At 45.1% G+C, this 23,753-nt stretch overlaps 1 protein-coding gene across 25 annotated transcripts in view; it reads left to right on the top strand.

Annotated features, from left to right (window-relative positions):
• The window catches only part of LOC110071305 (uncharacterized), a 204,317-nt gene that overhangs the window by 65,059 nt on the left and 115,505 nt on the right, over nt 1-23,753 (top strand). For 6 of the 25 annotated variants that reach the window (XM_078388047.1, XM_072988090.2, XM_072988092.2 and 3 more), the window contains one exon: nt 18,449-22,765. The exons of 9 other annotated variants lie outside the window; for them this stretch is intronic. In XM_078388047.1, coding sequence (XP_078244173.1) covers nt 18,449-20,679 — 2,231 coding nt within the window. In that variant the 3' untranslated portion in view covers nt 20,680-22,765. 10 more of the 25 variants (XM_078388045.1, XM_078388048.1, XM_078388028.1 and 7 more) reach the window with 8 other exon arrangements.

The raw sequence follows: 23,753 nt of genomic DNA on the forward strand, positions 1-23,753 counted from the left end.
TCCAAGAGTTAGGTTTCGTATCCAGCCAAAAAAGTGGAGTCAGTTTTCAAGTCAAAGGTCCAACTCTTTAACCTACCTCTTTGTGGGGGAATAGGGGACGAAGGGACATAGCAAGTTTAAGACAAGATTTCGTTCCAGGGTAAGCTTTTCCATTTCCTCAAACACTGGAGTATAAATATGCAACTGGTATATTGATATGTATTCCCAGATTCAGATGAGAATGCAGACGAAAACAAAATGGCCGTGTTTCATTAACAAGGGAATGAGGCTACAGTGGTGCCTCACATTGCGACGTTAATTCGTTCCATAAAAATCGCTGCAGAACGAAAATGTCGCTATGCGATATTAAAAAGCCCATAGAAACACATTAAAACATGATTAATGTGTTGCTATGGGCTTAAAACTCACAGTTCAGCGAAGATCCTCCATAGCATGGCCATTTCTGGTGCCTCTTAACTGAGGAATCCGTCCGAGAAAACAGCGGGTGGCCATTTTGTTTACCCGGTGGCCATTTTGAAACCGCTGATCAGCTGTTAAAAATCATTGCTTTCCGATGACCAGTAAGCGAAACAGGGAATCGATCATTGCAAAGCGAAATTCCCCCATAGGGAACGTCGCAAAGCAGTCGCTTTTGCAATCGCAAAAAGTTCATCGCAAAGCAATTTCGACATAAAACATAGCGATCGCTATGCAAGGCACCACTGTATTAAGTTGTAAGTTGCTTCCCTCAGCAGGTGAAAAACCACTAGAAGGTTTCCTAGAGAAGAAAATGCCAGCCTCTGCATATCCGAAGATCAAAAGATGTGAAGGAGGAAAACGACAGTATTTCTCCTTTTTTGCACACAGTGGTGTCTCGCTTAACGAGCCCACCGTTTAACGATGAATCCATATAGCGACGCGTTTTTTGCGATCGCTAATGCAATCGCATTGCGATGTTTTGAATGGCAAAACATTGCATCGCGATGATCGGTAAGCGTTTTGCTTACCGATCTTCACATTGCGATGTTTTGGGAACCGCTGATAGGCGGTTCCAAAATGGCCACCGGAAGAAGAAAATGGCCGCCCGCAGCATTTTCGTGCCTTGCCCTTGCTTACCAAGGCAGCGAAAATGGCGGCTGTATGGGGAATCTTCACAACGGTGAGTTTTGGCCCCATAGGAACGCATTAAATGGAGTTTAATGCGTTCCTATGGGGTTTTCCGTTTAGCGATATTTCCGGATAGCGATGTTAATCCTGGAACGGATTAACGTCGCTATGCGGGGCACCACTGTACTTTGTTTCCCTTTTTTGTTCTTTCTGGTTTGTGTAGAGACCTTTTTCCACTTCCAGAGGATTTTTTGTTTCGCATTTCAGATTGACTCTTTTTTATGATTGTTGTTTCTCCAACAGATCAGGAAAGTTCTGCCGGAGGACAACCCTATAAATTCAATGCTTGTGGGAAATATTTTGTGGAAAGGATGGCACTTGCACTTCACAAGAGGGTCCGCACTGCAAACATATGTTTCAAAAAGCAAGCATCTGGAAGAGACGAGGATAACGAACCGCAATTCACGAACCACCAGAAAATCACCAGAGGAGGAAAAAAATACCAGTGTCAGGAATGTGGGAAACGTTTTGCCAGGAATTTCTTCCTTCAGGTGCACCAGCGAGTCCACATAGGAGAAAAACTATACAAATGCCAGGAATGTGGAAAATGTTTCCCTTCTACTCTTCATGCACACCAGAGTGTCCATACGGAAGAAAAACCATACAAATGCCAGGAGTGTGGAAAATCTTTTAATCACAATTCAAACCTCCTGACACACGGGAGAGTCCACACAGGAGAGAAACCATACAAATGCCAGAAGTATGGGAAATCATTTAATTGCAAATCAAACTTCCTGACACACCAGAGAGTCCACATTGGAAAAAAACCATGCAAATGCCAGGAATGTGGAAAATCTTTTAAACGCAGTTCACACTTTCTGAGACACCAGAGAGTTCGCACTGGAGAGAAACCATACAGATGCCAAGAGTGTGGAAGACGTTTTGCTAAAAATGCAAACCTTCTGACTCACCAGAGTGTCCACACGGAAGAAAAACCATACAAATGCCAGGAATGTGGAACATCTTTTAAATGGAGTTCACACCTTCTGACACACCAGAGAGTCCACACAGGAGACAAAACTCACAAATGCCAGGAGCGTGAGAAAACTTTTAATCACAATTCAAACCTCCTGAGACACCGGAGAGTCCACACTGGAGAGAAACGGTACAAATGCCAGGAGTGTAAGAAATATTTTGCCCAAAATTCAGATCTTCTCAGACACCAGATAGTTCACACTGGAGAGAAACCATACAAATGCCAGAAGTGTGGGAAATCTTTTAATCGCAATTCAAACCTCGTGACACACCAGAGAGTCCACACTGGAGAGAAGCCATACAAATGCAAAGAATGTGGGAAATGCTTTGCCCAGAGTTCACACCTTCTCGGACACCAAAGAGTACACACTGGAGAGAAACCTTACAAATGCCAGGAATGTGGAAAATGTTTTGCTCAAAATTCAGACCTTCTCAGACACCAGAGAGTCCACACTGGAGAGAAACCATACAAATGCCAGGAATGTGGAAAATCTTTTAAACGCAGTTCACACCTTCTGAGACACCAGAGAGTTCACACAAGGGAGAAACCTTACAAATGCCACGAGTGTGGGAAAAGTTTTGCCAAAAATGCAAACCTTCTGACTCACCAGAGAGTCCACCCTGGAGAGAAACCATACAAGTGTCCTGAATGTGGGAAATGTTATACTCGGAATTCACACCTTCTCAGGCACCAGCGAGTCCACATTGAAAAGAAATCATATAAATGCCAGGAGTCCAGGAAACATTTTGCTCAGAATTTACACCTTCTGGGACACAAGAAATCGGTTATATAAATGGACAGCAGGGATTTTTAAAAACTTTTTCTGAGTTGAATATCATGAGGAATGAGAGAATCCACACTGGAAAGAAACCAAACAAATGCAAGGGATGTGGGAAATGTTTCAGTTCCAATTTTCATCACAGAATGTAGACAAGGGAAGACTACACACGAGAATTATTGCCGTTGTTGGTGAAATCATTGATGAGTTTTTACTATTCACTTTTATTTCATCTCTACCCCAATTCATGGCACATGGTGGCGCTACGGGTTAAAGCCTCTGGGCTGCAAGGTCAGAAGACCAGCCGTCATAAAATCGAATCCACGCAACTGAGTGAGCTCCCGTCGCTTGTCCCAGGTCCTGCTAACCTAGCAGTTTGAAACCATGCAAATGCAAATAGATAAATAGGTACCGCCTATTAACTCAATTCCACTTTCCTTTTAGTGGCTAAGACTAACTTTTACAGCATGGAGATCCTTCCAGCTGTAAAGTTTAAAGCCCGCCAGTTGTTTCGTTAATGGAGTTTTAGAGAAATCGAGATGGTGGTGACTTTTTTTCCATGGTCACTTCATGACACAATGAAATTTCCCTAATTTCTTATTTTCCTCTTTCTGTACAGTCTAAATCATGGTAGAGGATGGTGGAGAGCTGGTCGTAACAAAGTGTGCCTCCTGACTTGTCCTGGTTATTCTGAATGAAAAAGCTATTTCTGCTTTTGTTGTTTTGGCCTGATATAATCAGGAAGCATGGTTTCATTCATGGAAGTTGAATGGGCACCCCTTGAAAGGAAATCCTTTTGCAGAATCCTTTTTCGCCCTCCGTCTTCGCCCTCTGCCTCTTGGGATGGTCCTCCTTGCCTTTACCTCTAGGGTCGCCCAACTGCACAATCTAATGTGAGAGGCTGTGGAGATAGCCTTTCAACCAGACTTGTGAGCATTTTGGAAAAGGTAGGGATCTCGGAACTAAAATAACAGAATACAAGAGCAGCCCTGTTCAAGTGGCGCAACCTGTGGCCTCTGACTGGACCGTGATATTGTGATCATATGATCCCCATGCCTGAAAGACTTGCTCTGGCTGATTTCACGGTCTTGACTTTAACTCTTGAAGCACCTGCAGAGACTGAGAACTGCCTGCCTGAGGGACCGACTGCCTGGCTTTTTACGAGCCTGTTAAGATTTTTCAGGAAGGGCCTGTTAAAAATACCAACAGTTTCAGAAATGTCATGCGGGAAAAGGCCTGCTTGTGTGTTGCTTGTAGGTTGCAAAACCCACTGTCAAGTTGCCATCTCTTTCTACTCTTGACTGATTTTAAGAAGCAGTTGAGGTTGTGGTGGCACTGCAGGTTAAACCGCAGAAGTTATGCTGCAAAATCAGAAATACCTGCAGTCGTAAGATCAAATCCATGTGACAGAGTGAGCTCCCGTCGCTTGTCCCTGCTCCTGCCAACCTAGCAGTTCGAAAGCATGCAAATGCAAGTAGATAAATAGGTACCATATTGGTGAAAACATAACAAAACATAACGTTCCGTTTAGAGTTACGATGGTCATGTGACCACGGAAGATTGTCTTCGGACAAACGCTGGCTCTACGACTTGGAAACGGGGATCAACTCTGCGCCCTAGAGTCGGACACGACTGGACAAATTGTCAAGGGGAACCTTTCATTGTCGTTGTTTAGTCGTGTCCAACTCTTCGTGACCCCATGGACCAGAGCAAGCCAGGCCTTCCTGTGTTTCACTGCCTTCCGGGGTTGTGTCAAATTCATGTTGGTTGCTTTGATGACACTGTCCAACCATCTCATCCTCTGTCATCCCCTTCTCCTCTTGCCTTCACACTTTCCCAACATCTAGGTCTTTTCCAAGGAGTCTTCTCATGAGATGGCCAAAATACTGGAGCTTCAGCTTCAGGATCTGTCCTTCCAGTGAGCACTCAGGGTTGATTTCCTTTAGAATTGATAGGTTTGTTCTCCTTGCAGTCCAGGAGACTCTCAAGAGCCTCCTCCAGCACCACAATTCAAAGGCATCAATTCTTCGGTGGTCAGCTTTCTTTATGGTCCAGCTCTCACTTCCATACATCAGTACAGGAAAAACCATAGCATTGACTATTCGGACTTTTGTTTGCATGGTGATGTCTCTGCTTTTTAAGATGCTGTCAAGATTTCTCATCGCTTTCCTCCCAAGAAGCAGGCGTCTTTTAATTTCGTGGCTGCTGTCTCCATCTGCAGTGATCATGGAGCCCAAGAAAGTAAAATTTGTCACTGCCTCCATATCTTCCCCTTCTGTTTCCCAGGAGGTGATGGGACCAGTGGCCATGATCTTAGTTTTTTTGATGTTGAGTTTCAGACCGTTTTTTACACTCTTCTCTTTCACCCTCATTACATGGTTCTTTAATTCTAACTGTTTCTTCCTGTCCCACATATTGGTTTCTCAGGAGATAGATAAGGTGGTCAGGCACTCCCATTTCTTTAAGAACTTGCCAGAGTTTGCTGTGATCCACCCAATCAAAGGCTTTTGCATTGTCAATACATAAAATTTATGTTGGCACCCACTATGCTGTTTTTTTTCTGTGTCTTTTGCTATTTTTGTTAATTTCAATTTCTTTTTATGTGCTTTTCTTCTTTTTAAATGTTTCTAAGCCACCTTGAGCACAAATATAGATGTTGTTCTGTTCTGTCTCGTCACTTCTGACTTCAGGAGATCCTGTGATTTCATGACCTCCAGAGCCGGCTTTTCTCAGGGATATTGACAAGTCTTTGTTACCAAGTCCCAAGTCTTGAGTGCCTATTAAAAAACAAGCTTTTTCCACCCCAAAAAAGGAGGAGTGGGTTCTGAGTTGAGTCTGAATCATTGGAGAGAGAAAAAATGAGTCAACTCACCAGTGTGACTTAACTGCAACTTAGTTACTTTTATCATTTACTGAAGTCGCTGGACTGGAGTCCCCATCGCTGCCTATAATTACCAGCCTCAATCAGGTCTTGCTAAATCAAGACTGCCCCTTCCTTTTTGGACTCCATATAACTGACAGTCTTCCACTTTTCCCGGCATTGGAAGAAGCATAGAACTTCATGAACTTATCTTAAAGGAAAAATAAATAAGATTAAAACTTTTTTGTAAGAACTGTGTTGCTTAGAATATCGAGTGATTTTATCCTGAACATTTTTTAAAATGCAGAATTCTTTCTTCGTTTCTAAGTCTATGAATTATATTTCACACACATATTGTCTTGGAAACAGTGATGGAAGAGGTAAGGTGATAATTGGTGCAAATCCAGAGGAGCGAAACTGAATGAATGCTGTTGGGAAGGATGTTTCCCTGCTCCTGTTGCAGGAGAGGTAGAAAGTGGGAGTGCGTGTTTTCCCTGTTCTCTAAGGGTTAAAGGCAGTGATTTGGTCTTCCTAGAGGGGAAGCGGCGAGTCCTCCAGAGGAAGTGTCCTCTCCCAAAAGGACCCCCCCACTTCCTGTGCCTTTTTTTTCAGCCTCCGGAGAGAAACGGGGGCTTGAGCTCCTTCCAGGGGTTCCTGGGCGGCGTTTCCCTTCCCGGGCGAGCTGAGCTCCCTGCCTGGCCCTTTTCGGGGGGGGGGGGGTGAAGCCGAGCCCCTCCGGAGAGGGTGGCAGAGGAGCCCCCTTGGGGTGGGGGGACCCCAAAGTCTGTCTTTCTCTGCCCCCCCAATCCAGCCCGGCCGAGGGAGGGAGGGAGGCACCTCCTCGAGGGGAGGATCCCCGCCAAGGTGAGGGGTGGAATGGGATCCTACAAATGCTTTGCTAGAGGATGCTGGGATGAACCATGTTTAACTTCAGCTAAGGAATGCTGGGACACTTTGAAAAATATATATGTGAGAGACAACAGGAGCAGTGGTTTCCCTAACCAGAAATAGAGCAAGGTGAGGGGTTGAGCCACTTTCCTTCCTCCTGAGGTGGGAGAGGCTTCGAGGGGAGCCTTTTTCAGGCATTTGGAGCCTTTCAGGCATTTGGAGCCTTTCAGGGAGAGGCCGAGTCCGGGGGAGAGGCTGGCAGGGCGACTCGGAGGGAGGAAGGAAGGAAGGAAAGACGGGAGGGAGGAAGGAAGGAAGGAGAGTCCTCCTCCTCCTGGGCTGCCTGAAGCAGAAAGCGAGCTCTCCCCCCCCCCCCCACCCGGCACTCTCTGGACGGACAGACAGGGGGCCCCTTTTTTCCTAGGTTTTTCTTTTTATGAAAGTCTTTTGATATGGCTTCACGATTTCCAGAAGTTTTTGAAAATTCCTCAGTCAGACAAAGGGGGAGACAGCTGGGAATAGAAAGGCCGGAGGACTTAGTTTTTTCCTAGAGGGAGGGCCTCCCCCCACCCGGCGCCTCTGCCCGCGACCCCGCGGCGCTCTCTGGACAGACGGAAAGGAACCCCCCATTGCCCATAGGACAGGGGCCCCCTTTTTTCTAGGGTTTTGATATGGCTTTAATATTTTGAAAATTCCTAAATCAGAGAAATGGGGAGACAGCGGGGATCCCCAACAAGAAAAGAAAGGCTGGAGGACTTAGTTGTTTTTTTCCTAGAAGTAGGGCCAGCCCTGCAAAATATGGAAAAGGGAGGAAGAAAGACCTAAAAATCACGACCCTCCTGGGAGACCCCTCAGAAATGGATTCCTGCCCTCTGCGTCCTCTCTGTTCCCTTTCTGTCGGGCAGCTGGGATGGGGAACTAACTAAGAACTGAACCTCTTGCAAAATCCGAAAGAGGTGTTGCAAGAAAGATTTGAAAACATTTGAAAAAGGACGAACTGGGCATTTATGGGGATGTGTAGTAGCCATTATGAATTATCAGTTGTCCATTAAGAACCAGAAATGGATTGACCGATAAAATTCAAAAAAGAATTTTTTAATCAAAGGAAATTTTTCACAAAAACAAATATTATGTTTGTTTGGTGTAAAAAAAAGCTTGTGGTGAAAGGAATCACGGAGAAGGCAAAAGCAAAAGGTGCTGCTTATATACCACCCCACAGTACAGTGGTCCCCGGAAAAATCGTCGCTATGTGGATTCGTCACTATACAAAACAAAGAAGCCCATAGGATTGCATTAAAACACGTTTAATGCGTTCCTATGGGCAAAAAACTCACCGTTATGCAAAAATCCTCCATACGGCTGCCATTTTCGCTGCCCGGTAAGTGAGGAATGGGCGCGAAAACACAGCAGGCGACCATTTTGTTTACCCAGTGGCCATTTTGGAACTGTCGATCAGCTGTTGGGAAAACATCATTATGCGATAATTGGTAAGCAAAACAGCTTACCGATCATCGCAAAGCGATTTTTTCCCATTTAAAACATTATAATGCGATCACTTTTGAACTCAATCGCTATGTGGATTCGTCGTTAAACGAAGCGCTTGTTATGCGGGGCACCACTGTACTTGAAATACTCTTTCAGTGGTTTACAAGCTAATGATATAGGGTAGACATTGCCCCTTCATGACCTGGCTACTCAGTTGACCTCGGAAGGCTGAAAGGCTAAGTCAACCTTGAGGCGGCAATCTGAGCCTGCTGGGATCCAACTCAGGTTGTGAGCAAAGTCTTGACTGCAGGATTGCAGTTTAACGACTGTTCCACAATATCCTGATGTGAGTACAAAGAGAAAATATTCAAGGGGGGGGCAGATGCTCAATCTTCTGATTCTCGGTGAAGTAGAAAGAAAGGGTGTGTAACTCTCAGCGGAAGGAAGACGCTCAAGGTTCTAACTTCCATTTTATCCTTGGCTTTCTCCTGCATTTATTTATTTATTTATTTTATTTCCTTCAGGGACAAGAGGTACTCTTCATGGATGTGATATAGTGTGGTATAATAATTACTAATAATATTCTTCAATGATTTTACAGAGTACGAGTGGGGCCTGAGAAAATGGATGAGCAAGGTTCAGTTGGCTTCCCTTCCATCAAGAGGGGAAGCAGTGAGGAATTCATGGGAAGAAAGTTGCACAGTTCGCTGTATGAAGATGTTGTTGGCTCAGACATACAGTGCCAGCTCTTCAGGCAGTTTTCCTATGAGGAAGCGGAAGGGCCCCGAGAAGCTTGCAGCCAACTCCACGGTCTCTGCCATCGGTGGCTGAAGCCAGAAAGGCACACCAAGGCTCAGATCCTGGACCTGGTGATCCTGGAGCAGTTCCTGGCCATCCTTCCCCCGGAGATGTCCAGCTGGGTGAGGGAATGTGGAGCGGAGACCAGTTCCCAGGCGGTGGCCCTGGCCGAAGGCTTCCTCCTGAGTCAGGCCGAGGAGAAGAGGCAGGAAGAGGAGAAGGTGAGACAGCATTTTCTCTGAGCCCCCACGTACTCTTATAAAGCCTGCATCCATGGCCAGTTTGGTTGCTGTTCCATTGAAATTAGACGTCCCTTTTTGTTCGTCTAGAAGATGATCCTTTTTTCTAAAACCTTTAGACTAAAAATTGAGGGTCGTCTTATACATGGAAGTAAACTGAGGAGAGAACAAAAACAAGTGGCAGGCAGAAGGAATCAAACATATCATGCTATGCTTTGATCGCTGCTTTCCTCCTCCTTTTGTAAGCCCCAGGCTTAGGAAGTGGCGGGGAAAGCAGCGAGCAAATTTTGAAATTTGCCTTTAGAAAACTGGGGGCTGTTTTATATATCAAAACGTCTTATCAACAGAAAAATATGGTAAATTCTATTTCTGTTGATGGGAAAACTCATTAGGATTATTCACCTTGATTTGTTTCCAAAGGAGACATGTTTTATTGTGATTGCTGCTGCTCCAACGCAGGAGAGAGCTTTTTTGGTAGGAAGGAGCTCCTGGGTCTCTGGTTGCATGGGGTCTGTTCTTGATTTTATGAACGTAAGGGAAGAGGCTACAAAAATAGGTTGGGTGTCGGATACACTCCATCCCAACCGTCCACCGGGAAGCAGAGTTGGCTTCACTAACTCCCTGCCCAGTTCAGTCTTTGTCTGAGCCCGAGTTCCCTTCCTTTGGCAAGAACCCTCCATCCTCTGTGGCTGGGCTTTTCTCTTCAGCACTGACTCCAGCCAGTTCCTTCCCTTTAGGGAGAGCTTGTCCTGGTGGGCACTCACAGGCTCCTTTCTCCCTTGAAGTCCTTACTGCCTCCACCACAGGCATTCCTTATCGGGCTTCCTCCTGCAGCTCCTCCGTTTGGATCGGTGTAGGGCCCGGGTACCTGGCTGGCCTCTGGGGTCTCCATGGGGGTCAGTGATCCTCACAGGCCAAAGATCTATGGGCCCCTCTCACATCCTCATTCTTTTGGTAAACAAATTGCCTTTTTCCCCAGGGCACAAAATATGGGGACTTGCTCTTCAGACGCAGCCTTCAAATCCTGAGGATGATGGGTGTTCTCCTTCCTTCCTTCTCCTCCTTTAATCCAGGCTCCCACAACATGGTTCCAGCCTACGCACACGTATGCGCGCGCGCACACACACACACACACACACACACACACATGCTTGGGTCTCCATCAGGTCCACAGGGAGGGCGGATAGCTCAGGTGTCCCTGTCACACTCCCAACCCACAAAACGAAATGTAAGGTGGGGGTGGCTGCAGTGGCCGTGTGCGGCCTCTATTCCAACCCCATGAATGCAGATTTTTGCATCCTTCTTAGACTTCTGTTTCTCTTTGAGGTCCAAGATCTGTCTCTTGATGTTCAGTCACATTTCCCTGCAGAAGAAGAGGCTCCCCTGGAGAAGAGAGCAAGGGATGGAGGGGCCACCTTGCTGGGTAAGGTCTGGTGCTGGGAGGCCAGCTGCTTTTCAACTTGATCTCCTTTTCGGAAAGCTTCAAGACATCCATGGTTGCATTTATGTTTCTTTGAGTTTTGAGAGTGGGAGGAAAGCATTAACCACCACACTTTTCTCCATATACAAAATGTGTTTCAAGAGTCAGCAGTTGAAGAATTGGTAGGTAAAAACAGCCTCTTGATACATGGCTAGACTGGCAAATAAGGAGAGATATGTTTCACTTAAATGACATTGGAACATTTAAAATACAGAACCAGGATAGGATAAATCTTGCCCTTGCGGTGCAGTGATTAATGTGTAGTTCTGCAGTCAAAACTCTGCTCATGGTCTGCGTTTGATCTCACCTGCTTAAGTAGCCAACTCCAGACGAACTCAGCCTTCCATCCTTCCAAGGTTTGTAAATGGAATGTCCAACTCACTGAGAGGAGGGCAATGTAAAGCCTGCAGAATTAAATTGCCAAGAGAGTGCTTTAAGCAGCATAATTTGCTGACATTTAGAGTTTCTCCTCATATCCTCCAGTGTGTTCATGATCTTGCACATCTCTTCTGGAATCCCTCTGCTTCTGCTAAAACATCCCGACTTGTTGGGTCAGGCTTAGGAAGTAGAACTTTAGAAGGCACCTTGTGACTTTCATGGCTCAGGGGAGACTAGAAACGGCATCTCCCAAGTTCCAGTCCAACACCTGACCCACTAAACCACACTGTCTTACAAGGGCCATCCTGTGTCTTTGATTGGGATGTTACTTTGATTTTAGGATTATAATCCTGTTGTCCAAGACATGCTGCATACAGCTGGTTTTCCACCTCACTCCTATCTCTTGCAGGGGTTGGAATGACGCTGGCAGTGTGTGCGGAGCCATCCCTTCTCCCAGATGATGGAACGAAAGCAGAAGAGGTGAGAGAAGGATCTCTAGGAGGTCGTGCCGGGAGCAGCTTGACTGTTCCCAGCTTGCCTTTCTGGGAAGGAAGGGGGAGTGTTTCTCTGTAATATGTTTTAGAGGAAAGGTTCCAAACATTCATGGATTTATTCAGGTGTTATCTGGGAAGAAATTGAGAAATAATGCATTTGAATGTGGGAGAAATCAAAATTGAAACATGTATTGATATTTATTCACAGACTGGTTCATACAGGAACAGGGATCTGAGAGCACCTCTTATTTAATTATTTGGCTCATGATAGCATGTATTTCTGTGAGAAAGATATTCTTTTTTCCCCTTCCATCCAGTGTCCAGTGACCTTTGAAGAGGTGGCGGTAGGTTTCACCCAGGAGGAGTGGGCGCTGCTGGATCCTGACCAAAGGGCCCTCCACAGGGAAGTCATGGAAGAGAACTGGAGGATCGTGGCCTCTCCTTCCATGCCTGATGTTATCTGCACTGACCATGAACAAAATCACATTTCTGAGTCACAACAAGACCACAAGTCATCCAACCGCTTGGGAAATGTTAAGAGAGAGCCGGGGAATTCTGGTAAGTGGTTGAACTCCATCTCCCATCAGTGAAAGCCAGCCTGGCTAACGAGGAGATATGGTTGGAGCCGTGGTTCATCAGGATCTGGAAGACCAAATGTCTCCCACTCTTTAGGGGATTCTGGCAAGGCACCACTTTGAAAAGGAAGAATTTCATAATGGAACAGCGAGAATATCCCCATGGGGATGGGTGAGAGGGATGGGCTAAAGCAGAAGTTTCTTTTCCCTCCTGTTTGAAGAAAAATGTAAGGATAGAACAGCTAAGTTCATTTTAAAATTGGTGAACTGAGCTGAGATTGGAATTTATTTAATACAGAAACAGAATCTGGTTTATACTGAGGAAGCAGAATTAGAAAGTCCTCTAATCTAAGCCATGTTTTTGATGCCTTATACATTTGCACACAGTGCCTTCATACCTAAGAATAGAATAGAATCCTCAGTGTGAAAGTTTTCTTTTACACATCTAATGCTGTCCTCTTCTTTGGCCCTTTTTTTTCCGAGAAAGTCTTGGAGGATGGTTGTTGCGGGTTTTTCGGGCTCTTTGGCCGTGTTCTGAAGGTTGTTCTTCCTAACGTTTGCCAGTCTCTGTGGCCGGCATCTTCAGAGGACAGCACTCACAACAACTATTAGATCCCAGCCGTGAAAGCTTTCTCGAAAACTATGACCAGTTCTTAAAGAAATGGGAGTGCCTGACCACCCTATCTATCTCATGAGAAATCTATATGTGGGACAGGAAGCAGCAGTTAGAACTGGATATGGAACAACTGATTGGTTCAAAATTGGGAAAGGCGTACGACAAGGCTGTATATTGTCTTTCTGCTTATTTAGCTTATATGAAGAATACATCACGTGAAGGCAGGATTGGATGAATCCCAAGCCGGAATTAAGATTGCCGGAAGAAATATCAACAACCTCAGATATGCAGATGATACCACTCTAATAGCAGAAAGAGAAGAGGAGGGTGAAAGGAGCGCACCAAAAATGGTCTGAAGCTCAACATTAAAAAAAACTTTAAGACCATGGCTACTGGTCCCATCACCTTCTGCCAAATTGAAGGGGAATACAGCCGCCATGAAATCAAAAGACGTCTGCTTCTTGGGAGCAAAGTGATGACAAACCTAGACAGCATCTTAAAAAGCAGAGACATCACCTTGCCAACAAAGGTCAGCATAGTCAAAGCAATGGTTTTTCCAGTAGCGATGTATGGAAGTGAGAGCTGGACCATTAAGAAAGCCAACTGCTGAAGAATAGATGCATTTGAATTGTGGTGCTGTAGGACAGTGGTTCTTAACCTTTTTGAAAGAAACGCCTCCTTGAGCCATTGAGGAAGTTATCATTGCCCCCCTCCCCACGGTGATATCTTTCTTATTCATTCATTCATTCATTCATTCATTCATTCATTCATTCATTCATTCATTCATTCATTCAAGACACTTATATCCAATGACCCCTGAAAATAAAATTCAATTGCAAGAAAATGAAATGTCCGAAAAAACAGTAACATTTAATGATTTAGTTACAAGTGAATTTTAAGATGCAAAAAGAAATACAGTGGGGTCTTGACTTGAGAACTTAATCCGTATTGGAAGGCGGTTCTCAAGTCAAAAAGTTCTCAGGTCAAATCTGCATTTCCCATAGGAATGCATTGAAAACCATTTGATCCATATCTGCTATTTTCCGTCCATAGAAACTAATGGGAAGCTGCTATTCCACCTTCGACCACTATTTTGTTTCTTTTTTTCTTAGGTCAAGAAAGGTTCAGGGAAGGCAGGGAAAATACAGTCCAGGCAGTACAGTACCAGGCAGTCCGAAGACTGTCTCCCAATCCACTCTCTAAACGCTGGGAGGAGTGAGGAAGCAGACAGGCACCCTTTTCACTGGCCAACAGTTAACTGAAAGTTCCAATTCTGCACTTTCACTGCCTCCCACGTGGTTTTTTTCAGTTCTTAACTCAAATCTAAGTATGTAAGTCAAGTCAATATTTTCCTATGAGAGTGGTTCTTAAGTCAAAATGTTCTTAACTCAAGCCGTTCTTAAGTCAAGACCCCACTGTATAAAAAGGGCTTAAAAACAAACAGCAATGCAGGAACTAAAAATTTCAAGACAAAAACTCTGAAATTAAATTAAGATTCAAGGAAAATACATATTCATGCACACTATAAAAAGGGTTAAAAAGATGCAAAGAGAAATTTTACAGAAGGAAAGCAACAAAAATCAGAGCTACAAATTATATACACTGGTGTCCCGCTTGATGATTACTCTGCTCCACAACGAATCCGCTTTACGATGAGTTTTTTGCAATTGTAATAGCAATCGCAAAATGATGTTTAAATGGGGGAAATCTGCTTTACGATGATTGGTTCCCTGCTTCGGGAACCGATTTTTCGCTTAATGATGGTTTTGAAACAGCTGATCGGTGGGTCACAAAATGGCTCCCCACTGTGCAAAATGGCTCCCTGCTGTGTTTAGGACTGATTGCTCGCTTTACAGGCACCAGAAAATGGCCACCCTATGGAGGATCTTCGCTGGACGATGAGGTGTTTTCCCCATTAGAATGCATTAACCAGTTTTCATACATTCTAATGAGTTTTTTACTTTCGCTTGACGATGATTTCGCTGTACAGCGATTTTGCTGGAATAGATTATCGTTGTCAAGCAAAGCACCACTATATATAGATCTCTACACAAAAAGTTTACACAAAGAGCATAAAAAAATTGAAACCATAAAAATGAGAAATCAAAATATAATATTGAACTGGAGTGCATGTTAAAAAGTAGAGTACAATACAAAGAGAAACACAAAATGTTTTACAGAGAATGACAACAATTCAAAAACGAAGCAAACATTGCCACACTGTATAAGAACAAAGGAGACAGGGGTGACTGCAATAACCACCCTGGCATCTCTCTTCTCAGCGTTGCTTGCCCGTGTTGTGCTGAAGAGACTCCAGGTCCTTGCAGACAGAATCTTTCCAGAATCACAGTGTGGATTTTAAGCTAATAGATCCACCACTGACATGGTATTCTCCCTCAGACAGTTGCAGGAGAAATGTAGGGAACAACAAAAGCTACTCTTTGTGGCCTTCATAGATCTCACAACGGCCTTTGATTTGGCTAGCAGGGAGGGCCTTTTTAAAATGCTTCCCAAGATTGGATGTCCACCTCAACTCCTTAACATCATCAGGTCCTTTCATGGGGGAATGAAGGGCACCGTAGTTTTTGATGGCTCAACATCAGATCCCTTTGACATCAGATTCCAAAATATCTCCTGTATGGAAAATTAGTGCAGTGAAATCGCCCCAGAGGGAGGCCCCAGCTACAATACAAGGATATCTGCAAGCGGGATCTGAAAGCCTTAGGAATGGACCTCAACAGATTGGAAACCTTGACATCTGAGTATTCAGCCTGGAGGCAGGCGTTGCATCACAGCCTCTCCCAATTTGAAGTGACCCTTGTCCAGCAGGCTGAGGCAAAGAGGCAGTCCCGAAAGCAGCAAAATCGGGGAGCTGGACAGGGGACAGACTGTATTTGTGTTCAGTATGGAAGGGATGGTGACTCTCAAATTGGCCTTCTCAGCCACACGATATGCTGTTCCAAGTCCTCCATACAGAGCACGTTACCATAGTCTCTTGAGACTGAAGGATGCCTAATCAATCAATCACCCATGGGCAAAACACAAAACAAGACATGAAAATAGCTCAATGAGAAATGGCACGCCACCCCAAACCGACCTGTTTCTTTCCGTGCTTCCGTTGCAATGGGCAGGAAGGTAGGCCAAGGGCAGGGGATTGTGGGAGTTGTAGTTTAAACCTTTTGGAGTGCCCCCGCCACCCCCTTCTTGAAGCAAACTGTTATATTGAAGCCACTGACATGCTGCCCTTTTCACCTTCACTGGACAGATCCTCAGGGTTCAGGGAGAAAAAGGAACGGCTGACTTTCCGCAGTGCGTTTGCTTGTCTCTCTATGACAGCCCCATGAATTTTGCCCTCAGCGCTCTCAGTTCAATTTGAGAGCTTTCTCTCCCAGAGGATTTACACATAGAGGCACATCACACCCGTGTACATGGAAGACAGGGGAAGATCTCAAGTTCGACGTCCCTCAAAGTCATTTAAAGTTGGCCAGGTGAACTTTCTCCCCCCCTGACAGCCAGCCAGCTACAACAGGACAACAAGAAAAGCCGGAAAAGCTGCCGAATTGCCACCCACCCAGGATGACCCAAGCCATCCCTGTCCCTAGAAATCCTGCCACGCCACCTTAAACCAACCCGTTTCTCTCCGCGCTTCCGTTGCAACAGGCGGGAAGGTGGGCGGCAAGGCAGGATGGACAAACGGGGCTTGTCTCTCCCTCCCACTCAGGGACAAGACAGCGCTCCACCGGCTGAGGATGGGGACCCGAGAGACCCTTTCCTTTCACCCAATCCACACTTGGTGCTCCCCTAAGGGAGAAAGGCGAGACGTGGCAGGCAGAAAGAGCTGGATAGTCTGGTGGCAGCGGCACTAGATCCACTGCCAGCACCGTGGCTGCAGCTGCCTTCACAGGTTTGGTTTGCTCCAGTGCCCCCCTACCGCCCCCCTTCTGTTCCACCGCCCCCACACCGCCCCTTTTCGTTCTACTGCCCCCCTGAAAAATGAAATCACCCCCTGGGGAGCATTATCGCCCACCTTAAGAACCACTGCTGTAGGAGACTCTTGAGAGTCCCCTGGACTGCAAGGAGATGAAACCTATCCATTTTGAAGGAAATCAAGCCTGAGTGCTCACTGGAAGGACAGATCCTGAAGCTGAGGCTCCAATACTTTGGCCATCTCATGAGAAGACTCCCTGGAAAAGACTCTAATGTTGGGAAAGTGTGAAGGCAAGAGGAGAAGGGGATGACAGAGGATGAGATGGTGGGACAGTGTCATCGAAGCGACCAACATGAATTTGACCAAACTCCGGGAGGCAGTGGAAGACAGGAGAGCCTGGCATGGTCTGGTCTATGGGGTTATGAAGAGTTGGACACAACTTAACAACTGAAGAACAGCAAATTGTGATTGCAGCTAAGACCTCTGGTCACCTTATGGTAGCCTTCACCTTTAAAGACAAAAATGCTTCATTTTAAATTAAAAGGTGGGTTGTGAGGACACTCCATAGTATTGAAAAATCTTTCTCACTCGTTAGTGGGCTCTCGACACAATTCTAGTTTTTTTGTTCTGATGACATCGCTGTGATTTTACAGCTGGTTAGCATTCATGGCTATTTAACACATGCCAAATTGGTGTTCCCAAATCAGCACAAAACAGTTTTGATTTTTGAGTTCAATAATATTGAATGAGAAATGCCAGGCTTTCTGCCTGAATGCATAGTTTTCTGGATTTCGATTTAGTCTGGGTAGGCATCAGGCTAAATATGGGTCAACAGTGTGATCCCGTGATGACAGAGGCTAATTGCATAGTAGTTCATGCCACTGTTCAGTGGTTGATGATGTCCGATTTCCATGTTATGTCTGTGCTGTTCTTAAGAAAGAAAGGATGGAGGCCTTTTTAAAAAGATACAATCTTTTTCATATGGTTTTTATTAACTCTTTGTGTAATGCTGCAGTTCTTTCTACCCTAGTGATAGTGGCAAATATGGGGTGAAGATGATGGTTTTCTAATTGCCAAGGGTGCTTCTGCATGAGTAAGTAGTTGTAGTAGCCATGTTAGTCTGTGCAAGCATGGCAGGTTTTCATGTTCCTTCTTTATGATTTATGATTGCCCCGTTTAACGACAAATCCACTTGACTGTGAGGTTTTTGCTATTGCTTTTGTGATCGCAAAACGATGGTTTGAATGGGGTTTTTCCGCTTTGCGATGATCCGTTCCCTGCTTCGGGAACCGATTTTTGCTTTACGACGATCAAAACAGCTGATTGTCGAGTTTTCAAAAAGGCGGCCAGGTGTACAAAATAGCTCCGCGCTGTGTTCAGGAGCCATTTTTCGCTTTACAGGCACCTGGACGGTGAGTTTTCAGCCCATTGGAAGGCATTGAAGGGTTTTCAATGCGTTTCAATTGGTTTTTTAGTTTCGTTTGATGACGGTTTCGCTCTACAGCGATTTCGCTGGAACTAATTAACATCGTCAAGCGAGGCACCACTGTATTAAGTTCTAAGTTGCTTCACTCAGCAGGTGAAAAACTACTAGAAGGTTTCCTAGAGAAAAAAATGCCAGGCTCTGCATATCTGAAGATCAAAAGATGTGAAGAAGGAAAATGACAGTATTTACCCTTTTTTTTGCATACTTTGTTTCCCTTTCTGGCTCTTTCTGGTTTATGTAGAGACCTTTTCCCCTTCCAGAGCATTTTTTTCTTTCACATTTGGGATTCACTCTTTTCTATGCTTGTTGTTCCTCCTACAGATCAGAAAATTTCTGCCAGAGGAGAACCCTATGACAGCAACAGAGGAGTTAAAAAATACCAATGTCAGGAATGTGGGAAATGTTTTGCCAGGCATTTCTTCCTTCAGTTGCACCAGCACATCCACACAGGAGAGAAACCGTACAAATGCCAGGAAAGCGGAAGGTATTTTACTTCCACTTCAACTCTTCTTGCACATGAGAGTGTCCACACAGGAGAAAAACGATACAAAGGCCAAAAGTGTGGAAAATCTTTTAATCACAATTTAAACCTCCTGACACACCGGAGAGTCCACACAGGAGAGAAACCGTACAAATGCCAGAAGTGTGGGAAATCTTTTAATCGCAATTCAAACCTCCTGACACACCGGAGAGTCCACACAGGAGAGAAACCGTACAAATGCCAGAAGTGTGGGAAATATTTTGCTCATAATTCAGGCCTTTTTATGCACCAGAGAGTCCACACTGGAGAAAAACCATATAAATGCAAAGAATGTGGGAAATGCTTTGCCCAGAGTTCACACCTTTTCGGACACCAGAGAGTCCACACAGGAGAGAAACCATACAAATGCCAAGAGTGTGGGAAATGTTTTGCTAACAATGCAAATCTTCTGACTCACCAGCGAGTCCACACTGGAGAGAAACCGTATAAATGCCAGGAATGCGGAAAATGTTTTACATACACTTCAACTCTTCTTGCACACCAGAGTGTCCACACGAAAGAAAAACCATACAAATGCCAGGAGTGTGGAAAATCTTTTAATCACAATTCATGCCTCCTGACACACCGGAGTGTCCACACCGGGGAGAAACCAAACAAATGCCAGAAGTGTGGGAAATCTTTTAATCGCAGTTCAAACCTACTGACACACCAGAGAGTCCACACAGGAGAGAAACCGTACAAATGTCAGAAGTGTGGGAAGTGTTTTGCTCAGAATTCAGGCCTTTTTAAACACCAGAGAGTCCACACTGGAGAGAAGCCATACAAGTGCAAAGAATGTGGGAAATGCTTTGCCCAGAGTTCACACCTTCTTGGACACCAGAGAGTCCACACTGGAGAGAAACCATACAAATGCCAAGAGTGTGGGAAATGTTTTGCTAGCAATGCAAACCTTCTGACTCACCAGAGACTCTACACTGGAGAAAAACCATACAAATGCCAAGAATGTGGAAAATGTTTTATTTACACTTCAACTCTTCTTGCACACCAGAGTGTCCACACGGAAGAAAAACCATACAAATGCCAGGAATGTGGAAAATCTTTTAAACGCAATTCACACCTTCTGACACATCAGAGAGTCCACACAGGAGACAAACCTTACAAATGCCATGATTGTGGGAAATCTTTTAATCGCAATTCGAACCTCCTGACACACCAGAGAATCCACACAGGAGAGAAACCATACAAATGCCAGGAGTGTGGGAAATGTTTCACAGATACTTCAACCCTACTTCTACATCAGTGTGTCCACACAGGAGAGAAACCTTATGAACGCCAGGAGCATGGGATATCTTTTAATCGCAGTTCAAACCTCCTGAGACACCGGAGAGTCCACATAAAAGAGAAAGCATACAAATGCCAGGAGTGTGGGAAATGTTTTACATACAATTCAAGCTTTCTTGCACACCTGAGTATCCACACAGGACCCAAAATATTCAAATGTGAAGAATGTGGGAAATGTTTTGCTCATACTTCAAGTGCTCTGACACCGCAGGGAGTGTACACAGGAGCAAAATCACACAAATGTCAAGATTGTGAGAAACATTTAGTTCAGATTTCACACCTTATGACACACGAGAAACCCCACTCGGGCAAGAAACTATACAAATGCCAAAAGTGTGGGAAATCTTTTAATCGCAATTCAAACCTCCTGACACACCAGAGAGTCCACACTGGAGAGAAGCCATACAAATGCAAAGAATGTGGGAAATGCTTTGCCCAGAGTTCACACCTTCTCGGACACCAGAGAGTCCACACTGGAGAAAAACCATACAAATGCCAAGAGTGCGGGAAATTTTTTGCTCACAACGCAAACCTTCTGACTCATCAGAGAGTCCACACTGGAGAAAAACCATACAGATGCAAAGAATGTGGAAAATGTTTTACTCAGAGTTCACACCTTCTCGGACACCAGCGAGTCCACATTGGAAAGAAATCATATAAATGCCAAGAGTACAGGAAACATTTTGCTGAGAATTTACACATTCAGGGACACAAGGGTCAGGTGATATAAATGCAAGCCAGGGATTTTTTTCATGTACACCAGATAATTCAAGTTGGATATCATGTGGAATGAGAGAATCCACACAGGAAAGAATCCAAATAAATACAGTGGTGCCTCACATAACAAGCGCACCGTTTAACGATGAATCCACATTGCGATGCGGATTTCCCCATTGCTAATGCGAGCGCATGCTCGCATTGCGATAGGGGAACAGCTGTTCGGCGGTTCTAAAATGGCCGCCAGACACCAAAAATGGCCGCCGGAACACCAAAAATGGCCACAGGACACCCAAAATGACCACCAGAACACCCAAAATGGCTGCCGGGACACCCAAAATGGCCGTCGAAACATGGGGAAACATCGGATAATGGTGAGTTTTGGGCCCATTTGGAACGCATTAAACTAATGGATTAACCTCGCTATGCGGGGCACCACTGTACCAGGGATGTGCGAAAGATTTCATTTCCAATTTACAACACAGAGTATATAGACAAGGGAAGCCTACACAGGAGAATTATTGCAGTTGTTGGTGAAGACATTCATGAGAAAATTAACTCCACTTTCCTTTTAGTGGCTAAGACTGTCTTTTACAGCATGGAGACCCTTCTAGGTGTAAAGTTTAAATCCCACCAATTGTTTTGTTAATGGAGTCTTAGAGAAAACAAAATGCTGGTGACTTTTTTCCACGGTCACTTCATGACATAATGAAATTTCCCCATTTTCTTATTTTCCTCTTTCTGCAGTCATGGTAGAGGATGGTGGAGAGCTGGTCATAATAAAGTGTGCCTCCTGACTTATCCTGGTTATTCTTAATGAAAAATCTATTTCTGCTTTTGTTGTTTTGGCCTGATATAATCGGCAAGCATGGTTTCATTCATGGAAGTAGACACCTAAAAGGAAGTTGAATGGCCCCCCTTGAAAGGAAATCCTTTTGCAGAATCCTTTTTCTAAAGAAATCCCGTCATCAGCTGACACTCCCTCTTTCAGAGTTGTACTCAAGCAGTCATTCTTCACTCTCTGCCTCTTGGGATGGTCCTCCTTGCCTTGAATTCTAGAGTCTCCCAATTGCACGGTCGAATGTGAGAGGCTGCGGAGATAGCCTTTCAGGCGGTATTGTGAGCCTATTGGAAAAGGGAAGGATCTGGGAACTGAAATCACAGAGTACAAAAGGAGCCCCATTCAAGTGGCGCAACCTGTGTCCAATGATTGACCCGCATATTGTGATCGTAGCTTCCCCACGTCTGAAAGACCTGATCTGGCTTCTTGTTGCATAAGCAGGCTGATCTCACGGTCTCGGCTGTAACTCTTGAAGCACCTGCACCGACTGAGGATCAACTGCCTGATGGACCGACTGCCTGGCTTTTTACGAGCCTGTTAAGATTTTTCAGGAGAGGGCCTGTTAAAAAATACCAACAGTTTCAGAAATATCATGCAGGAAAGGGCTGCTCGTCTGTTGCTTGTAGGTCACAAAAGCCAGTGCCAACTCTTGACTGATTTTAAGGAGGGAGTAAAATTTCAGTTGGCACATCTTTCACCCACTATGCTGCTTGTTTTTTTCCATTCGTGTAATTGAAGGAGCAATAGACCCAAAGGAGAAAGAATGGAGTCCCCTCAGCTAGAGATGTCTGAGCAGAAAAGAGATATAAAAGTAGGGAAGACGAGGGAAAGTGCACGGGTTGTTAGAAGATTTCCCTAATCTGAAGGTAGGAGGATTCGTACCTGATCTGGATAAATCTAAAGAGAAGAGGACGTCGGCTGAAGCCCTAGAATGGACGGGCCTGGTCTTCCGGTGGGGGAAAGGTCACTCGAGGAAGGTGGTTTCTGCTGGACCTTTCCTTCCATCATCCACCACCAGGTGGAGATTGAGCCAGACAACCTTGATGTTGGACAATATGTGCAGTTCAAAGTGCTTCATTGAGGAAGCCCTGAGAGGGGGAACGTTTCAGGCCAACCCTTCAATGAATCTTGTCCATTTACAGAGAGAGTTATCATCCTCACAATTTGGGCAGTTACCAGATTTTAGTTGTTTTGAACCAATAGAAGTTGTTGTAGATTCACCCAATGTTAAATTAAATAAACTTGTTAACGTTCAAAAGGAGACTCAGTCGTCAATTCCCGCCAAAAAGGAGGAACTGTTCCAGATCTTTAACGAACCCAGTAACAGTGTATCTGCATCCTTTGCTATTATCATGGTTTTAATTATAATAGCTTAGTATGAATGGGATGATGGCAAGGCAGGGTTGTATTTTTTTAAGCTAAATGTGTTTTTATCTGTTTCTCTTCTTTTTATAAGTTTCTAAGCCACCTTGAGCACAAATATAGGTGTTGTTCTGTCATGGCACTTCTGACTTATGGTGATTCTGTGATTTAAGACGGAAGTTCTGAGGGTGGGTGCTCCCGTGGTAGGTGGCTTGGGTGACTCACGTTTGGGGGGGCCACCTTGGCTGTGAAGAGTGGGTTCCACAGCCTGGGCATATATATGGACCCGATGCTCACCATGGAAACCCAGGTGGCGTCGGTAGTCCACACCATATTTTTCCATCTTTGGCGGATTGCCCGGCTGCGACCCTATCTCGACACGGGGCGCCCACTACCTTGGCGCATGCGCTCGTAATCTCAAGATTAGATCACTTTAATGCGCTCTACGTGGGGCTGCCTTTGAGGCTGACACGGAAACTTCAGGTGGTGCAGAATGCGGCGGCCAGGCTCCTTACAGGAGTGAGGAAATACCAACACATCTCTCCAACGCTGGCCGCATTGCATTGGCTGCCCATCTGTTTCCGTGTCAACTTCAAAGTTTTGATGCTTACTTATAAGGCCCTAAATGGTTTAGGACCTCGATATTTGGCAGAATGCCTCCTCCCTCCTTCCCCCCCCCCCAGTTCACCACCTCTCCAGGGTGGTTCTGACACCCTGGAGTGTCCCAAACAGGTCAGAATTCAGCCCAGGGGACAGAGCTCTGTCCTCCTGCTGCTGCCTCGTTGCGACGTCAAGCCGGAACTCCTATCAGTTTAGTCGTTAAGTTTTGTCTGACGCTTCGTGACCCCATGGACCAGAGCACGCCAGGCTGTCCTGTCTTCCAC

Source organism: Pogona vitticeps, chromosome 2 (assembly GCF_051106095.1).
Source record: "Pogona vitticeps strain Pit_001003342236 chromosome 2, PviZW2.1, whole genome shotgun sequence".
NCBI classification, from domain to species: Eukaryota; Metazoa; Chordata; class Lepidosauria; order Squamata; family Agamidae; genus Pogona; species Pogona vitticeps.